This window comes from Vitis vinifera, chromosome 7, assembly GCF_030704535.1.
Source record: "Vitis vinifera cultivar Pinot Noir 40024 chromosome 7, ASM3070453v1".
Taxonomy (NCBI): Eukaryota; Viridiplantae; Streptophyta; class Magnoliopsida; order Vitales; family Vitaceae; genus Vitis; species Vitis vinifera.
The window spans coordinates 20,890,762-20,909,662 of NC_081811.1; the positions used below are offsets into that span (position 1 = coordinate 20,890,762).

The 18,901-nt window shown below is 35.5% G+C and overlaps 1 protein-coding gene and 1 long non-coding RNA gene across 6 annotated transcripts in view; one reads left to right on the plus strand and one right to left on the minus strand.

Moving 5' to 3' along the window:
• Positions 1 to 2,078: 2,078 nt before the first annotated feature.
• Positions 2,079 to 18,901, minus strand: part of LOC104878139 (uncharacterized) — a 97,185-nt gene continuing 80,362 nt past the window's right edge. Inside the window, exons 1-9 of one of the 5 annotated variants that reach the window (XM_059738294.1) lie at positions 5,424 to 5,566; positions 4,783 to 5,313; positions 4,541 to 4,690; positions 4,319 to 4,405; positions 4,026 to 4,088; positions 3,816 to 3,941; positions 3,531 to 3,716; positions 2,957 to 3,285; positions 2,079 to 2,861 (exon numbers count right to left, since the gene is read on the minus strand). In XM_059738294.1, coding sequence (XP_059594277.1) covers positions 2,259 to 2,861; positions 2,957 to 3,285; positions 3,531 to 3,716; positions 3,816 to 3,941; positions 4,026 to 4,088; positions 4,319 to 4,405; positions 4,541 to 4,690; positions 4,783 to 5,284 — 2,046 coding nt within the window. In that variant the 5' untranslated portion in view covers positions 5,285 to 5,313; positions 5,424 to 5,566 and the 3' untranslated portion in view covers positions 2,079 to 2,258. Of the gene's footprint in view, positions 2,862 to 2,956; positions 3,286 to 3,530; positions 3,717 to 3,815; positions 3,942 to 4,025; positions 4,089 to 4,318; positions 4,406 to 4,540; positions 4,691 to 4,782; positions 5,335 to 5,423; positions 5,567 to 18,901 lie in introns of those variants that run through there. The other 4 variants (XM_059738295.1, XM_059738296.1, XM_059738297.1 and 1 more) reach the window with 4 other exon arrangements.
• On the plus strand, positions 6,425 to 10,251 carry LOC109122033 (uncharacterized). The gene is made up of 2 exons (XR_002029426.2): positions 6,425 to 7,458; positions 7,547 to 10,251. It is a non-coding gene; the product is annotated as an uncharacterized LOC109122033 (long non-coding RNA).

The following is an 18,901-nucleotide window of genomic DNA, read 5'->3' on the forward strand; positions in this document are numbered from 1 at the left end:
AACAAGTTTTTCAGAATAACTTAAAACCCTTTACAAATAATAGTCTTGTACACCCTTGTACAGTTAGTATATTTGTCATGTACACTTAGTGTAAATACCTTGTACAGTGACTCAAATAAAACGTTATTTTATTTTATTTTCAATGCAAAATGTAATTAAAAATAAGACAAATAAATTACTTAAAAACTATTATTTAAGCCAATTTTATTTATTTATTTCCTTTTATTTTTGGAAATAAAGAAAAAAGAATAAAAAATTTATTTAACCATAAGAAATATGAATATAAAATCAATTAGAAAATTCCAAATTTATTTATTTATTTCATTTTATTTTTGGAATTAAAGAAATAAAAAATAAAAAATTTATTTAATCATAAAAAATATTGATATAAGATATGTTAAAAAATAGAAATAACCCCAAATTTATTTACTTATTTCATTTTATTTATTTAAATTAGAAAGTAATTTATTTTAATAGATTAAAATGTGCACAATTGATTGATTATTTTGTTAATTATGGATATATTAAAATTTTCTATTAGACAAAAAATAAATAAATAAAATTAAATTAAAAAGAGTAATAAATATATATAATTTAGTTATTTAATTATTTTTCATGTAAAAGATAATCCCACAAAAAACACATAATTGATCAATTTCTTTGTTTAATCGTAAACATACTATATTTTTTATTATTATTAAAATAACTAATGGAAAAAAATAAAAATAGATAATCAATTAATGAAATTTAATTCTTTTTATTATTTTCATATAAATAATAGTACTAAACAAGGTTTTCAATTTTTATTTTTAAAAATAGTTTCAATTTTTAATTAAATTTTTTTTCAAAAAGAAAATATAAAAAATATAAATCATATTACTATTTTTTAGAAAGTATTTTTTAAAATAGTTTTTTAACATAATTTTTTTTTATTTATAATTTAAAATAGAAAATAATATTGATTTTCAATTATTTTTAAAAAAAATTAAAAATAATGAAAAATCCAAATTGTTAAAATAGAATTATTATTGTTTCATTAATAGTGGTGTAATAAAGACAAAAAAAAAACTTATGTAAAATGTCATTGGGTATTTTAGTTCATCACTATTTTATATCCTTAAAAGGTAATGGATAGAAATTTGAAGGATATATTGGTCTTTTAACATCTCATATCATTTTCATCAATTATGGAAGTAATATGGACCAAATGTTAATTTTTGGACCCAGTTGAGCCCAAAACACAATTCTCCCAAAATTTTATTGTAATCTTAATTTTTTTTTTAAATTTAGAGAATAATGATTGATGCTTAGGTCGTAAAATTAAATATTTTTTAACAATTTGATTATAAGTTATGTTTGGTTTTCGAAAAATTTGAGGAAAAATACTGGGAAAATAAAATATAAAAGAAAAGTGAAAGGAAATAAAAAATGAATAAAAAATAAAAAATAGGTTAAAAGTCGATAAATTATTTTTATTTACAATTTCAAACTTATTTTTATTATTTTAGTTTATTGATATAAATATTAAATAATTTTAAAATATATAAATATTTAATTAATTTTAATTATATTTGATTTTATCTGTATCCTTATAAGGCCTTTTCTCATTAATATAACCTTTTGATTTATTATTAGTCTCTTATATTTTTATTAAGACAGGAATACGGGTATATTAATAACTTTTCCTTTACGAATCCTAATTTGAAAGCATGTGGCTCCCAATCGGCTTTAAGGGAGGGGAAAGAGATCCACAGCCGGGCCGGCCTATGAAGCTGGGCTCCTGCTCAAACCGTTTGGTGAAGTTGAGGATGATGGAGTTTTACGGAAAATGAGGGGAACCGGGGGATGCACGTTGGATGTTTGATGAAATGCCTGAAGATGTTATCGCGTCCACCGTGCTGATCTCCTCTTTATAGTGATCAGGGACTCTGGTTGAGGGAGCTGGTACTGTTTTTGGTCTGGTCGGGAGTAAGGATACGGCTTGTTGGACAGCAATGATTGATGGGTGTTTATGAGAAACGGAGAGATGAATAGAGCTTTGGAGGCCTTTACGGGAATGCAAGGGGAGAATGGGAGGCTTAACGAAGTCACCATTGTTTGCGTGTTATCAATCAATTTGATATGAATCTGTTCTCCAGGAGGAATATTACAGTCATATATAAATTTGAAAGACACAAAACAACTGAAAAATTACATCATCATCAGATCTGGCCATCACCATGGCATAAGGTCCTCCTTGCGCCCAGATCGAAAGCAATCTACAGATACTCCTTGTATATACGCTCAGGCACCTTACGAAATGTAGCCTTCATAAGATCAATAAATAATGGAAAGTGCTTGAGAACAAAGTATGCCATTACCAAGCCGGTGAGTGCATATACCGGAATTGCAGCATATTTTAATTGATGCTTAAGCATCAAGAAGTTCCCAGAGCAGAAACAGGTCAACATGGCCGCTATGGATATGAAGAGAGAGGTTAAACCAAGCAAAAATTTCCTCGGCAAGTTTCTAGTAAAATCTTGGTTTTGGTCCTTGGAGACGAAAATGGCGAGGAATATTAGCAAGGAGATCATTGAACAGCTAAGAGCAAGTAGGGATGACATTGCAAAAATACTGAAAGCCAGATGGTGTAGAAGAATTGGTACCCCTGTGTCTTGGTTTATTCCACCAGGCACAGAGGCTGATGAGGCAAAGGCAACAGTTGCTATGAGTGCTGCAATGAAAGAACAGGAATTGGATGTGCTATCTATCCATCGTTTGCTTTCATCTTCAAGATTTGCATGGTTTTTTTGGAAGATCTCATCTGGAGTACATTCATCCCGGTTTTTTCTAATATCAAATCGCACGGAATTCTGCACGTACTGCATTGAACCAAGTGCATAATTTAAGTTATTATTCATCAGTTGACAGTAATTTCTCAAAAGCTAATTTAAAGCTTGGCTTGAGTTTTGCATACCTGGTACCACTTGACTTCCCACTGCATTTGCAACATGCTGGTGGGGATATGCTGGCGGTGGTGGTAACCTGCTAGCTTTCCAGCTAGATGTAATGCAGTATTTCTGCGGTAATCAACAGCATGAAATGCAATTTCTCTATCAAGAAGATGTTTTCTGTTGAGTAAGAAGTCATATATATGTGATTGCCTATTCTCTACTGCCATCAGCACTGTGTTCTTCCAATTTTCTTTGTGGGTGTCATAAATGGCCATGGGAAACAGTTCCAGGATTTTCGTTACCATTTCCATGATGCCATTCTTTGATGCAACTAGTATCGGCGTCTCCAAAGCTGCAAAGAAAACAAAATTCATTCTTCTACTACAAGAGAAAGCCCAATTGACCGACAGACTGATAGCAACGGTCAAAATCTGAAGAATTTGAATTGTGATTACTCTGCACCAGATCTGCCTCTCCTCAATATCGGTTAAAGATATTGGAGAGGGTGGTCAGTTACCTTGTCTCCGCATCTTTCTATATATATATATATATACCAAGAAGTTTATTTGTAATGAACAGGGTTGACATAGAGGCTACCTCCTCCCCTTCGGAAGTATCCATACTCTGAAATACAACAATCATAATGACGTTGGCTTGGCTCATCATGTTTGGGATTCATTTCATATGTATGCCTCGCAGCATGTTCAAGTAGTTTGTTCATGATCCGAAGAGACCACACATGCATCTCCTTTTTCTCTTTTAGCTTCCTTATCTGACTTGAACCTAAACATGTATCCACAAAGAAACAAGAACATACTTTGAACCTATATTGTTTTGGAAATTAATACAAGAGAAATTTGGGATGGTAATATGGTGTTATACCTGGCAGCACGGAGATGATAACCAGCAGTACTTGGGATACAAGAAGCTTGATGAACCTCAGGCATCTGCCATATTTTGAGGGGAATGTTTTGTGTCCTTGAGCTCCAATATTGCTTGAATTATGACCTATACAAAGTTGTAGGAATCAGTGTTTCCTTGAAGTTGCTTTTAAGATTGCTTTAGCCTAAATCAAGTAGATCCAACACTCACCATGAAGTTCAATTCCTTGCCCTTCTTCAGGATTCTCTTGATCCAAGTGCTTTTTAGATTTTCCTGCATTTTTTTCCACTAGTTACTTGGGGTTTAGATTGGTCACAGCACACATGAGCAAGAATGTACTGAAAGAGGGATCGATTGACATCTCTTATGCTGAATTATGACCATATTTGTTACTGTCTCATACTAATTAACTACCATGACAATGAATTATGGTTGCAGCATCAAGAAAGTGATCAGGAAGCCACAAAAAGAAAAAAAAATTCTTCTAAATGATTCAGTCCCACCTGGTAATTTAATCATCTTTTGCAGTTGTTGAAAGATGTTATTCTTTGCTTTGGGAGCCCCTGGGACGAGCTCTTCAACAAAAATACCTTCCAATTTGATTAACAAAGGGAACTGTCAGAAATTTATGGCCTCGATGGAGATATCAGATACAAGATAACAAATGATGCACGCGCTGGATTCAATTCAGCCCCAAGTTTTTTGATTGGTAGGGAGAATCTTACAATGATACATGATTTTGTTGAGCAAGCTGAGATGAATTCCGCTTCTGAATGCAGTAGGCTTCTCAGCTAGGACATGCAGAGGGGAGATTCCTTCACGGTCAAAAGAGTCCATGAGATCTTCCTCCTTATGAATAATTTGAAACGCCAAATCTGTCCGTCCACCACAGACCATGATTTAGCCTAATATTATAATTAAGAAATAAAACATGTAGACTGAAGAACAGCACCCTAATATTGCTTACCCATGTGTCCTCCTTCAATGGCAAGATGGAGAACGTTTTTACCATCGTCGTTCTTACAGTAGCCAGTGGCTGTGTTGCCTTCACACATACTATACAACCAGAGGAAAGCCTCTTTCTTGCCATAGCGAACTGCCCTTAAAAGGGGCGTATCACCCTCTCGGTTGCGGCGACCCAACAGTTCTTTACACTCATCAGTGATGCATTTGCACATGGAAATGCTTCCCAGTGAGGCTGCCAAATGGAGAGGATTGTTCCCATCTGCATTCTCTATAGATAGAACATCCAATAGATGCCCATTCTTAGCAATCGATTTCACTAGCTGTTCTACTGTGTCTTCTTGCTCACATGAAACTGCTATATGCAATGCTGTGTTCCCCGATTGGCTGATCCTGATCTTGTGAGCTCTTGGTTCTCGCTCGTATATCTTTACAACTTCTTCCCAACTGCTGGCCAGGCTCTTCGCTAACTCTATCCTAAGACTAAGCTCCAGATCAGAAACCATTGTTTCTTAATTAAATATAGATATTAAACCTGCAGGATCCAACTACATCTCTATGATTATAAACTAGTTCCAATTTATTTCACCTCTTGACAAATTGAAATTACAGGTCAACAGGAAGGCATAATTGAATAACACTCACCTACAAGGCTAAAGCAGCCCCGTCCCTTATCTGCAGTTGCCGCTCAGCACCACCCACCACCGTGGCCGTAAAACTCCAAATCCTCAAGAGTCAACCCCTTCTGCTTCCTGGTCTTCCACCATCTCCTATCTTTTAAGCCATCACTAATAATGATTGTACCGTCTATCGACGCGGTAATAATGATTGTATCGACTATCAACGCGGTTAGGAGGAAAAGTCACGAACAAAGGCGAAAAATAAAATATATTTTTTTTTATTGATAGATTATTTGTAGAAAAATTGAGTGAAAAAAAAAATTAAATTAATAATGATGTAGTTCTTGTTTTTTATGATTAGAATTAGAAAATATTTATTACTTATAGATAATATATAAATTTTTATTGGCATAAATTAGAAAAAATAAAGTTTATCACTTCAATTTTTTTCTCATACTACATGTATTTTTATTATTATTTTTCCTCTCACTTTATAAATTTAGGCCCTTTGTGGGCAGCTTCCTTTTGCCACCTGGAGGGGGCACTTTTCTGCAGACTAGTAGTGGGCTACAAGGGGACAGCTAGCTTTAGTGAGCAGTTTTTTGGCTGTTAGAAAGGAAATAGAGAGAGTGGAGAAGCTGCTGCAGAGAACTGGTCTTAGAGAGACCGGAGAAGAAGAAAAAAAATGAAAAAAAACACACGGAGAGAGCTGTGGGCTGTAGAGGTTGGTTAGAGTGCAGTGAGGTAGGAAGTATGGGGATCCTTCTGGTTGAGAAGGTTTTCGAACAGTGTGAGGCAGAGGGCGGGAGGATTCGAGGTTTTAGGGAGAGGCTTGCATAGGAAGAAAAGTTCATGGAGAGAGGATTTTTGGAGTGAGGTTTTGTTTTAGGGAAGAGGGATTCTCTGGCTGGGCAAGAACTGTGAAGGAGCTTTCAGGGGATTTTCATTTTCTTGCTGGTTTTCCCATAAAAGAGGAGCATTGAGAAGTCAGCAATCTTTGCTTTAGAGGAGCTCTCAGGCAAGTTTACTGTGTATCTCTTGTTCATCTTCACTACCACTGTTCTTTCATCTTCTCCTCTTGCTGTTTGGGGTTTTGTTTGCTTGTTTGGTTATGGACAACAGAAGCTACACATGAGTTTTGTTGATTTCTGGCTTGTTCATATGTTCATTGTTATTGTTTCATTCACTGTTCTTTTTAGTATTATTTGAACTCAGTGAAGCTCTGTTTCATTTTGCCTTATTTGAAGATATTGGTTGCTTTTTTCTTGTTTGAATCTACTATTCCCACCAGTCCAAGCCCATTGAAAGAGCATCAGAAGTGGCTTTTCTTGGTTCATATATTGTTTGTTTGCTTTTTCTGGTTCTCCTCTGTTCTGGTCTCTGTTCTTTCTCTTTAGTTTTTTGATGCACTTGATCTGGGGAAGTGGATTGATTAATTAATCAGTCAGAGGGATGGTCTTGGGCTTGTTCTTGGGGAATGCACTGGCAGATATGTATGCACAGTGTGGAAAATGTGAGGCTGTTAACACTTCATCCATTTTCTTTTCCAGGGACATAAATGTTGGTCGAGTAGCTGAGAGATTAGGACGAGTCCCTCTCCAACCACTACTAGAGCTGCTTCAGTTGTATCTCCTGGAACTGTGCCCTATGCTGGAGTCCATCCAAAAGTGCCTTTGGCCAAGGCTGTGCTAGCTGAATCAGTGACACTATATGAGCTATGTTATCAGTTGATTGCATTTGGAAAGATTCTCAAGGATGACACAACATTGGATGCAGCTGACATTGACAACAGTGGAACAATAGACTATGGGGAATTCCTTGCTGCTATTGAACACTTGAATAGGCTAGTGGAGGAGTTGATTCAGTGAGCTTGACTGCTGAGACTACTAATGGTGCTACCAAGAAATTCATTTGTGATGGAAATTCTGACATAATGCCCAACGATTGCCTGGATGGTGATTTTTGTAGAAAATGATTCTGTTTCAAGAGAGGACTTGGAAACCAATCGAGTGGATCCCTTTGGACAGCATCTCTGGATCTGAGTGCAAAAACGCTTACGGGTTCAATTCAAAAGTCTATATCATAGTTGAAATTAACTGATAATCTGGTACTATCTTATAACTGTTTCCCCTGGTCTAATTCTTGAAGAGATCTGCGCTGGATTTCAAAAGGACAAGAAGCTTACTGGTGGCATCATGAGATTTCAAATGCGGTGATCTTGTCCTTGGCAATGGGGCTCTGCTTACTTTGCTAGCACAGTTGAACTAGCGTGCAAAGCTGTATATGCTCAGGAATGCTACTTGTGCACTTTCAAATTTCTACAAGGGCAAGCTACAACTTCCTTTTGATCAGACAAAGCCTGCTTTTTTCTGGAATAGATCAGTGAGCAATCATCATACATGGTTTCATCTAACCATTCTTGCTTAGATGACAAGTCAAATATCAGTGGAAGTGGTGCATGATCCCTCCAGTAAATCAGTTCATATAACTTCTGGTGTGGGAAGATTTGTTGGCAGGAATCACAGTCCTAGACAGCTGGTTATTGCATCTCCAGGAACCCCACTGCTTGAAATTCTTGTGGTCAAAGATTCTGATGAGAACCGCCGTGAGAACTTTTCCAAAAACTTTCATGAAAGCCGCACCTGTTTCATTAAATATGCAGAAACTGATTATTTGAGGAGTGTTACAGAAAATCTCAGGTTGGTCAGTAGGCATCTATTGATATGAGAGATTGTGCCCTGTATCTATATGATAAGATGCTTCGGCTTGCTTTAAGTCACCACTTTCATCAGATATGGAGAAGGAATTCAGAATTATTCATACTAGTTGAGATCGTCCTCATATGGTCTGCACAAATGGAAGTTGATGCCAGGGAATGTTCATCTACAGCTTTGTTGTGTCAAGCTTGAGTTCTTCCTCCAGAGCCCATTCCCTTCATGGGAAACATACAGAACCCCATCAATTAGAGAAGAAGTTCTCCGGGAAGGTTGTTGAAGTAGACAAAGAAGTATCTCTTTCAGAAAGCAGCAGCACAGGGAATTCAATCTAGAACTAGGCTTGATCATGCCACTTTCATTGCAGTGTTAGCAGCTTGTGCCCATCCCTGGATGGCCAACAGAGCTTCGAAGGTATTTAGTGAGATGTTTCTAAAATATGGCATTGAGCTCTCTGTTGAACATTATGTTTGCATGGTAGAAGTTGTAAGCTGAGTTGGAATGCTCTCAGAAGCAACAGAATTCATTTCTAATATGTCAGTTGAACCAAATGCCAAAATCTAGGGTGCACTGCTCAATGGGGTTTCAGTTTCTGGTGATGTCGAACTTGGGAAGTTTGTTTCTGATCATTTGTTCGAGATGGAGCCTGAAAACACAGGTAATAGTGTCATTATGGCAAATTTATACTCACGACCTGATTATGGAAGAATTGTGGAGATTCTGCACAGTAGATGGTTGAGATTTGATAAGAAGAATTGGAGGGCCTCTTACAATTCCCTGAACCTGCTTAGAGCACCTGATGACTCATGGACCAGAGAGTGTTGCAAACGAGTTTCGGAGCGAGAAAAATGTAAAGGAGAAAATGTGGAAGACATTCATGTGATCATTACTCGCGTCCAAGTTACTGATGAATCAGTTGAGTACCTTAAAAGTGGTTCTGCAGTTTTCAGTGTTTTAAGGAACCTTGGTAAGTCAGAGGAAAGAGTGTGTTGTTAGGGATATTTGTGAAACCAACAATCAGATTCGAATTCAAGGTGCTGATGGATCAGAAGAATATTTTCAAAGTTCCTCTGTTAGCAATAGTTTTGGAACAGAGCAGGACCCACTAGCAGAAAAGCCACTTTGAAGATAGGATTGAACATTAGTGATGGTATCATGCAAAGAGAGCGACAACAGGGAAATACCTCAGAAGTTCTTGGCCTTGGTGACAAAGTGTCTGATACGCAAATAGAACAGACACTTTTCCCATTGAAATCGGCCTACACGGATCAGGAATCAGTAGGAAGCTTCTTGGAGCCATTTCAAAGGCCAAATCTGAAAGCTTTCATAACTGGTGGTGGTTTGATCCTTCCTTAGCAGATAACTAGGCAACACAAGGGCAGCAGTCACAACTGCCATCACAGCAGTAATTGATGAAACTTCAGCCCGAATACAGAACTCATTGCTGATGTTGTTTAGAAAGAGAGGCCGAAATGGATATTCCTAACTTCTCCTAACAATCTAGATGGATCTCCATTCTATTGGTTCTGATGCTCTTGATGACGCACTCCAGTATGCTTTGGCAGAGGCAGAAAAGATTAAGAACATGGCTAACTGGGAGGATGCTGTTCAAGTGGTTTGTTTTCATGCAAAATCTGGTGCAAACTGTTTTTGAAGGAGCTGGTGACTGTAGTTCGTGGGTAGCTGCTATGTTGGAACTTGCTCGGGATATTTCTTAAGGGGCTCATGGATTCAAGAATGCTGTTATATTTTTATTTAGTACTGGTGAAGAGGTTCCCCAAAAGGTTTCAAGCTGCTTTCAAAACTTGAAATGCTTGACTTGCATGGGAGTATGCTCAATGTTCATGTGGATAAAGAATTCTTGCAATTTTCAAGTGCCATTCATGTTAACTTTAGTGGGAATATGCTAGTGAATTCTGGTTGGTAGAAACAAATTATTATTTTTTTTTATCCAGTATTTCTCCAACTATTACGCATATAAATCTCTGTCATAACTAATTTATGGGATCACTTGTACTTGCTCACCCAGTTGCCCGCGCAAGTACCTCTTCGACCAGGGGAGTTTTCCGAAGCTTCACCTACTGTAGGTGATTTTAGTGATCAATCATTGTTAGAATCCAGTAGTTCTATTGTTGTTCATGGAGTATATTCTTTGGGAGGACTTTCAAGCTAGCAAATCTGGGCATCTAGATGGCGTGGTGCTACAATGAAAACATTGAGTTCATTAATCGGGTTCCTTGTTTCTCTGCATATGGTTGGCCAGGAAGATGTTCCTGGGACTGTTGCTTCATCTCTGGAGAGCAGTTTAGACTCACCTAATCTCCATCACATCATCAAAAAACTAAAAAGGCCTCACAGACACATACAGATGGTGCAATTTCATTAGTAAGCCCAGGTGATAACACTTGGCATGCTGACTTGATGCCAAGTGTTATGTATTTTTTAGTCGGGTCAGATATGTACTTTTGGACAGCAATAATTGATGGGTATATGAGACATGGAGGGATGAATAGAGCTTTGGAGGAGTTTAGGGGAATGCAGGGGCGAATGGGGAGTTTACAGCCAAAGTAGTATTTCTTTGGAAAAAAAAACCCAAACTAATCCAGTTTTCAAACTATTTGCCAAAATACTCTTTTGAATCCACATCAGCACTCCACGTCAACAAGTCATCTTCGTCAAACTTGTTTTTTTTACTTTGGAGACCCAATTTTTTCCCGAAATCAACCATCCAGAAAATATTCTCTTCTCTGCAGCTCCACCATCTACGGCTCCATTTTTTCTCCTCACCGGCTGCAGCTCCCACCAGCAGCTCCACCAGCAGCTAGGTAAATTTCTTTCGGGTTCATGAGTTTTTTCCCACTCATTTTCCTTAGCTTTCTCACCAACCAAACAGAGGAAAACAAGTTGTTTTGAAAATTTTAAAAATCTCAAGTTGTTTTCAATTTCATAGCTATCCAAAAAAACTTGAAAAACCCTTTCCTCCACCTTGTATTCCTCTTATCCTGGAACCCGAAAAACCCTAACCTTTGCCTCATTTTCCTCTCATCTCGGAATCCTAATAACTGTCGATCTGCCCATGATTCATCTTCATCGTGATCCAAAATATGGATTTCGGATTGGATGAAGGTGGGGGAGAGAGAGAGACTTGGAGAGGTTAAGGTTTATACCTTAGCCACAGATCCATTCAAGGGAAGTTCGTTATTGTTGTCTATTTTACCAGAATTATTGCTCAAATTAAAATTACAGTGATCAAGATTTGATAATAGGTTGCTGTCCAACGGGTCTTCAGAAACATAATGACATGTCTCATGGTTGTCAATAGAAAGATCATTTTCTAGGTCAACCATGAAGTGGCTATCACTTGTATCTGAGCCCAACAAACTGTGTTCACCCACATTCTTTCCAGAAGCATCTCCTGATATAATAAAGTTAGCAAGAGTCTTTTGTGTCGGATCAAATAGATGACCATCCTTGTCCTCATTGAAATGAGACATGCGCAGGCCTACAAAAGACAGCAGAATTGGGGTTTCAAAAGGGAGAAAAAAAAATTCTTTTTACTATAAAAATGGAGTTAATATGTTGGAAATTAACATAGTTACAATGCATCAAGTGGCTATTAATTTTAGAAAAGAATATGTTTTAGTGAGTTCCTCAAAATTGGGACAAATGGTCTATTGCTATCTGGCTTTGATTATACCTGGAATAACGATGATGTGTTACAGGACAGGGCCACCCCTGATGAATTTGTGACTACAATATCATTTGGTTTATTATTTTCTGTTATCCCTGCACATGAAGTGTAAATTTTTCTTTTTAGCCAATTCCAATTACAAATTGGATGATGATAACTGTTGATGATGTTTTTTCCTTTTAACTTTTCTTGGATAAGTATGTGAAAGATGTTATTATGCCTTGGTTATTAAAATGAGAGTTTACTGACTGAAAGTTGAAGGGTTTGAAATTAAATATGGCCTTTAGCAGGGTGCTTAGGGGAAACCTATGAAATCCCAATATGGAATGGAAATACACTCCTGCTTAATGTAGAGCTTAATGTACTGATCTTTGCTTTACACTGATCAAAGCACGCTCTTCACATTAGTGCTAATTTTTCATATTTTTTTGTGGCATATTTTACATGTTCAACTTTCTCAACCATTACTACTGGTAAAATTTCAACAGCCTTACAATTACTCGCTCCTGGATAGAAGCTTCAATTCCTCACAAACATGGGTCTGCTATTGCTGGTTATGAGGCAGTAGCTTGCTTGATCTTATCCATCAACTATTTCTAAAAGTACCTTAGTGGCTGTAAGCATGTTTGTTAGAAAACTTACAATACAATGATATAATTCATTTTCCTGATGTAAATCTTATTTATTGCTTGGTTGTATCTCATCTGAAGTGTATTTTATGGTACAAATATAATGCACAATACAATGATACACGTACAACAATACATATGAACAACAAATATTAATATTTGCCTAGTGAGAATCTGGAACTAAAATTTATAGCCAAAAATTCAAAAAGCTTTGTTTTGTGGATTTTGTAAAACGCCTATGCATTAAAGTAAAAAATTGGGAAAAATGACTCATTATTTTTTGTAAGAATCTGCTTTTTCCAGGTTTAATACATATTTATGGGAATCTTCTTGACATAAGACATATGGAAGCAACTTCAAAAAGTTACAGAAAAAGAAAAGTGAAAGCCTCTACACTTCCTAATAAATATTTTATCTTCTTATTTATTATAATTACTACATTTATCGAGAAACCATCATTACAAATGCTTAAGTTTTTCAAATTATTTTTAAATTTGTTTTCATAATTTATTAACTTTATAAAATTGGAAGTGATTATTAAATTTATTTTTGTTTCTTTTTCTCCTCTAAAAAAATATATACTTTTTATTATATATATATATTTTTAAAAAAAATTTATTAGGATGAAGGAGATTTGAGTGTGTCATTTTTCAATCATCATTTTTATAAAGATAACACTATTGCGCATATAACAATCTCTTCCCCATTATAGGGCTCCTAGAACTCGAATCATTTAATGGCATGTGGAACATTTAATAACACTTATACAAATGCTAACAACTTTATAAAACTGTAAAAAGACATGTAGAACCTAGGCTGGATCTCCAAACTATGAAAATTGCTTGTAATTATTGGTTAGCTTTTGAATTGTATCATATATTAGAAAATGTATCAAATTCTCAATTATTATAAATTCCTTTTGGTAAAGAATATTGTATAAAGTATTTTCTAAGTTAATTTATTATTGTGATATCATATTTCCTCATAGAATAAGGAAAGTTATTTAGAATATTTTTATAAATATTTTAGGCCATAGAGGGAAAAATCTATAAGATCGAGATAGACTCCTAAAGATTATAAAATATTTGAAGAACTCAATAGTTATAAATAAATAAAAAACACTAAAACCAAATTTAATATATAGAAAATATTAGTTTTTACTTCAAATTTAACTTATTAAATTATAAATTGTAGAAATTTAATTAAATTAAAAAAATTTAAAAATTAACCAGACATAAGCAAAAGTGTATTAACTATTCCGCTTTCTCTTTTTTAATTATTTAAATGGAAAATATTAAAACATTTATAGTCGTAACTATTAATTATGTTGAATATGTACACATTACATCCATTCTTGAACAAATTTAAAAAAATTTCCCACTTAATTTGGGTAGCTTAAACAAAGACATTTTAATTGTTAATGGAAAAATAACAACCTTTTATTCAATTTTAATGGTAATAAATAATAAGAAAATATTCTTAATAAAAAACATTGAATTATTTGGATATTAAGGTGTTATTTGTTATTTGATTATTGTTAATAACATACCCTATTATTGTTATTTGTTATTTCATTACAAATTGATGTTATTAGTAATGTTTTATATTGTGTAATTTTGTGGTTAAAAATGAAATTGATTTGATTTTTTTGGCTTCTTCTATAGGTAAACTATGTCTAATTTGTCGGTGGCAATAGTTTGTTTTTGTAATGGGAAAATGGTGAGAACACAGACCGATGTTGATTATGTTGGGGATAGAGTTGTGGTTGAACCTATTGATGTGCCTCTTGGGACAACATATGAACAAATGTTGGAAATGATATACTCGGTCACTGACATCAATAAAGAACATTTTCTATTAATACTTAGTTGTAAGTATCTTATGAAAAAAGGGAATAAATTCCAACCTTGCCCAGTAAAAAATGATAGTGGTTTAGCTCGAATGTTAGAAATGCATAACAGATTTGGGATGGATGAAGTTGAGTTATTTGTTGAACAAGTACCTATTGACTTACAAATGAATTCACCACTTGGTAATTGCATGCCTTTGTTACTTGGTGAAAATGATGGTACTAGTAATGTTCAAAATCCATTTACTTTTGAGCACTTTTGAGCATAGATCAGAGGAGGATGAGGAAGACGAAGAAGGAACACAATGTGATGATGATAGTGTAGGAGCTGAGGATGTTCATAATGATGATAATCAAGATAAGGAAGGTAGCTCGCCTTTTTTAACTGTTCGTGAGGCAATTGAAAGAGAACAAATGAGATATGTGGCTGTGGATGGGGAAGGATGTAACTTGTCAAACAATTCAGATACAGAGGATTTAGATGACCCAATTGAATTATCTCCAATGCAATATCATTTGGCACCATCACCACAGTTTGAAAATGTTGAAAACATTGGTCATGTTGTGTCAAGTGAATGGACCCCATGGGGAAACACTCTTATGGGACATCCAACTGGAGAGTTCATAGTTGGACGAATCTTTAATTCCAAAGGAGATTTGCAACATGCTGTAAAGATGTACTCTATTAATTCGCACCAAGAGTATATCGTTTTGTCATCCACAAAGAAATTGTTGGTCCTAAGATGCAAGAAAGCTGAACAGTCTCAATGTCCTTGGAGACTAAGTGCTACAGTTGTTAAAGTGACATCTTTATTTGAGATCAACAAATATAGTGGCCCACACACATGTGTCAATCCTTGCATGAACCAAGATCATCATCAGTTAGACTCAAACCTGATAGCCGCCCATATAGAGGGAATGATTAAGACACAATTCACACTTTCAGTGGCTGCCATTCAAGCAAGTGTTGTAGAAAGATTCGGGTACCATATCTCATACACTAAGGCTTTGAAAGGCAAGCGTAAAGCATTAACTAATTTGTTTGGTGATTTCTATAAATCATACGCTAAACTGCCACATTTTTTTGGTGCCTTAGAGCAAGCCAATCCAGGATGTGTTGTAATTTCTAAAACATTCCCAGGAAATATGCGAAATGAAGAGGTATTTCAACGAGTCTTTTGGGCATTTCATCCTTCCATAGAGGGCTTCAAGCATTGTCGTCCTGTGTTAACTATTGATGGTACACACTTGTATGGGAAGTATAAGGGCACTGTAATGATTGCCATGGGCTGTGATGGAAATAATCAATTGTTTCCTCTTGCTTTTGCATTAACAGAGGATGAAAATGTTGATAGTTGGGGATGGTTTTTGGCATGTATTAGAAATCGAGTAACTCAAAGGAGGGGTCTTTGTGTTATCTCTAATCGTCATCCGGGCATTATGGCTGCATTTGCTGATGTTTATCTTGGTTGGTCTGAGCCAAATGCATATCATCGAATTTGTATGCGCCATCTTGCTAGCAACTTTATGACTCACTTTAAGGACAAATGCTTGAAACAACTTTTATGCAGAGCCGCCTTAAAAACTAAGGTAGAAAAATTCAACATGCATGTAGAGACAATTGGGAGAATCAATCAAGACGCACTCAGTTGGTTGGAGGCTATTCCCTTTGAGAAATGGGCACTATCACATGATGGAGGTCGACGATATGGCATAATGACTACAAACATGTCAGAAGTGTTCAATAGTGTGCTTAAAGGGGCACGAAATTTCCCTATCACCGCTTTTGTTTAATTTGACATTCTATCGAGTTAATAGTTACTTTGCTGTAAGAAGAGAACATGGTGCTAGTCGACTTGCTTCAGGTGAACAATACACTCCTTATGTTGATGCTAAGATTAATGCAAATGTTGTTAAGGCAGGTTCTCATGAGGTTGTTTTGTATGATCACTTCCAAGGACTGTTTCATGTGAAGGCCAGTAGGGGTAGTAAAAAAACATCATCTGGTGGAAGAACACATCGTGTTAACCTACGTGAGCATGTATGCACATGTGGCAAAACACTCATATATGGATTCCCATGTAGTCATATTCTAGCGGCATGTCATTTTCGTTCAATTGATTTTAGATCATTTGTTCAACATTTTTACACTATACAATCGTACTTTAGCACTTGGGCACCACTGTTTAACCCTATACACAATGAGTACGAGTGGCCACCATATGTTGGTCCAGTTATTGTGCCTGCAGATTCAATGAAACGTGTGTCAGGTGGACGACCTAAATCTACTCGTTTGCACAATGAAATGGATGTTAGAGAAGGTAAAACCTCAGTTACATGTGGTTTGTGCAAACAAAGTGGTCACAATCGTCGTTCTTGTCCAAATAAGAACATGGGTGTTGGGCCTTCATGATGGGTGCGAGGCTTTGGATGTTGATATTATGTTATTTGTATTTTGGACAATACTTATGTTATAAGAGAGACTTTGTTGTTAATTTCAAAATTGTAATATGAATATTTTGATGAATCAGGTTGTTTGTATGTTGGAGAATACCCTATTTATAGGGGAGACTCTATTGAAATTTTTAATATTTGGATGCGAACATCATATTATTACATTTTTTTTTTCATTATTGTACTTGGATATTGATATTGGTTGTAGATGAATATTTTGATTAATCAGGTTTTTTTTATTTTGGAAAATACCCTATTTATAGGGGATACTCTGCCGAAATTTTTAATATTTGGATGTGAACTTTAGTGTTTGATAATTTTTTTTAAATTATTGTACTTGGATATTGATATTGGTTGCAAATAAATATTTTGATTAATCAGGTTATTTGTATTTTGGAGAATACCCTATTTATAGGGGATACTCTGCCGAAATTTTTAATATTTGAATGTGAACTTTAGTGTTTGATAATTTTTTTAAAATTATTGTACTTGGATATTGATATTGCTTGCAAATAAATATTTTGATTAATCAGGTTATTTGTATTTTGGAGAATACCCTATTTATAGGGGATACTCTGCCGAAATTTATAATATTTGGATGTGAACTTTAGTGTTTGATAATTTTTTTAAATTATTGTACTTGGATATTGATATTGGTTGCAAATAAATATTTTGATTAATCAGGTTGTTTGTATTTTGGAGAATGCCCTATTTATAGGGGATACTCTACCGAAATTTATAATATTTGGATGTGAACTTTAGTGTTTGATAATTTTTTTTAAATTATTGTACTTGGATATTGATATTGGTTGCAAATAAATATTTTGATTAATCAGGTTGTTTGTATTTTAGAGAATGCCCTATTTATAGGGGATACTGTGCCGAAATTTTTAAAATTTGGATGTGAACATTAGTGTTTGACAATTTTTTTTTAAATTATTGTACTTGGATATTGATATTGGTTGCAAATAAATAGTTTAAATTATAATATTAACATTATTTTATTATGACAGTATAGTAATGGAGCATAGAGAGGGCAGATTCGATCCAGATCCATTAGATCGCTCTATTTTAGCGCTATAGGACAGACATAGGTCTCAATTAGTGGATTCTGGTTAGGTATATATGTATATATAAATATAGATGTATAGAAAAACATAATCATAAACCTTAATTAAGTTCTTATTTAATCGAAATGGTATCTTTTGTAGCTTAATCAGGTATTGACATGTCGACAACGTTTATGGACATTCATGCGAGAGTAGGAGATGGACCCTCGTATTCAGCGATATGTGATGCAATCTGGATTTTATGGTGTATATCGTGTCGGACACATTTCACTAGATTGGCCATTGATCACGAGTCTTGTTGAGCGATGGCGGCCCGAGACACACATTTCATTTACCTATTGGAGAGATGACTGTTACTTTACAGGATGTAGCCATGATTCTTGGATTACGTATTCATGGGCCTCCTATCACTGGCACATGTGACATAGATTGGTCACTACTATGTTCTGAGCTTTTAGGTGTCGTCCCACCTCCATCTCAGATTAGAGGGTCATCTATATCAGCACGATGGTTGCGTGAGCAGTTCTCATATCCACCAGCAGGGGTCGATGAAGTTATTTTACAGCGTTATGCGCGTGCTTTCATATTAGCACTATTGGGTGGAGCATTGTTCGTAGACAAGACTGGCACACATGTACAGTTATGTTACCTTCCACTATTGAGAGACTTCACTGAGATTTCTCACTATAGTTGGGGCAGGGCAGTGTTGGCATACCTATATAGAGAGCTATGTCGTGCGAGTTTAGATAGTGCCACAGAGATTTCTGGACCTATCACACTATTACAGGTATTTCGACATAACTATCTATTATAATTAATTGACTCACATTATTGTTGTAAGTTGTCTAATTTTGATAATGTTATCTGATTTTGTAGTTGTGGTCATGGGAGAGACTTCATGTGGGTCGACCTGATTTCGGTCGTCCTCCAGTGCCTATAGTAGTCCCACATGTACATGATGATATAGTTGATGGTTTACATGATCATCTATTGCCAGATGAGGCACTCCCAATCGATCCATTGGGCTACAGGTGGAGAGTACCCCTGTCTTGGTCTCATAACCCATCACCACATGTGTTGACATTCTATCGAGATC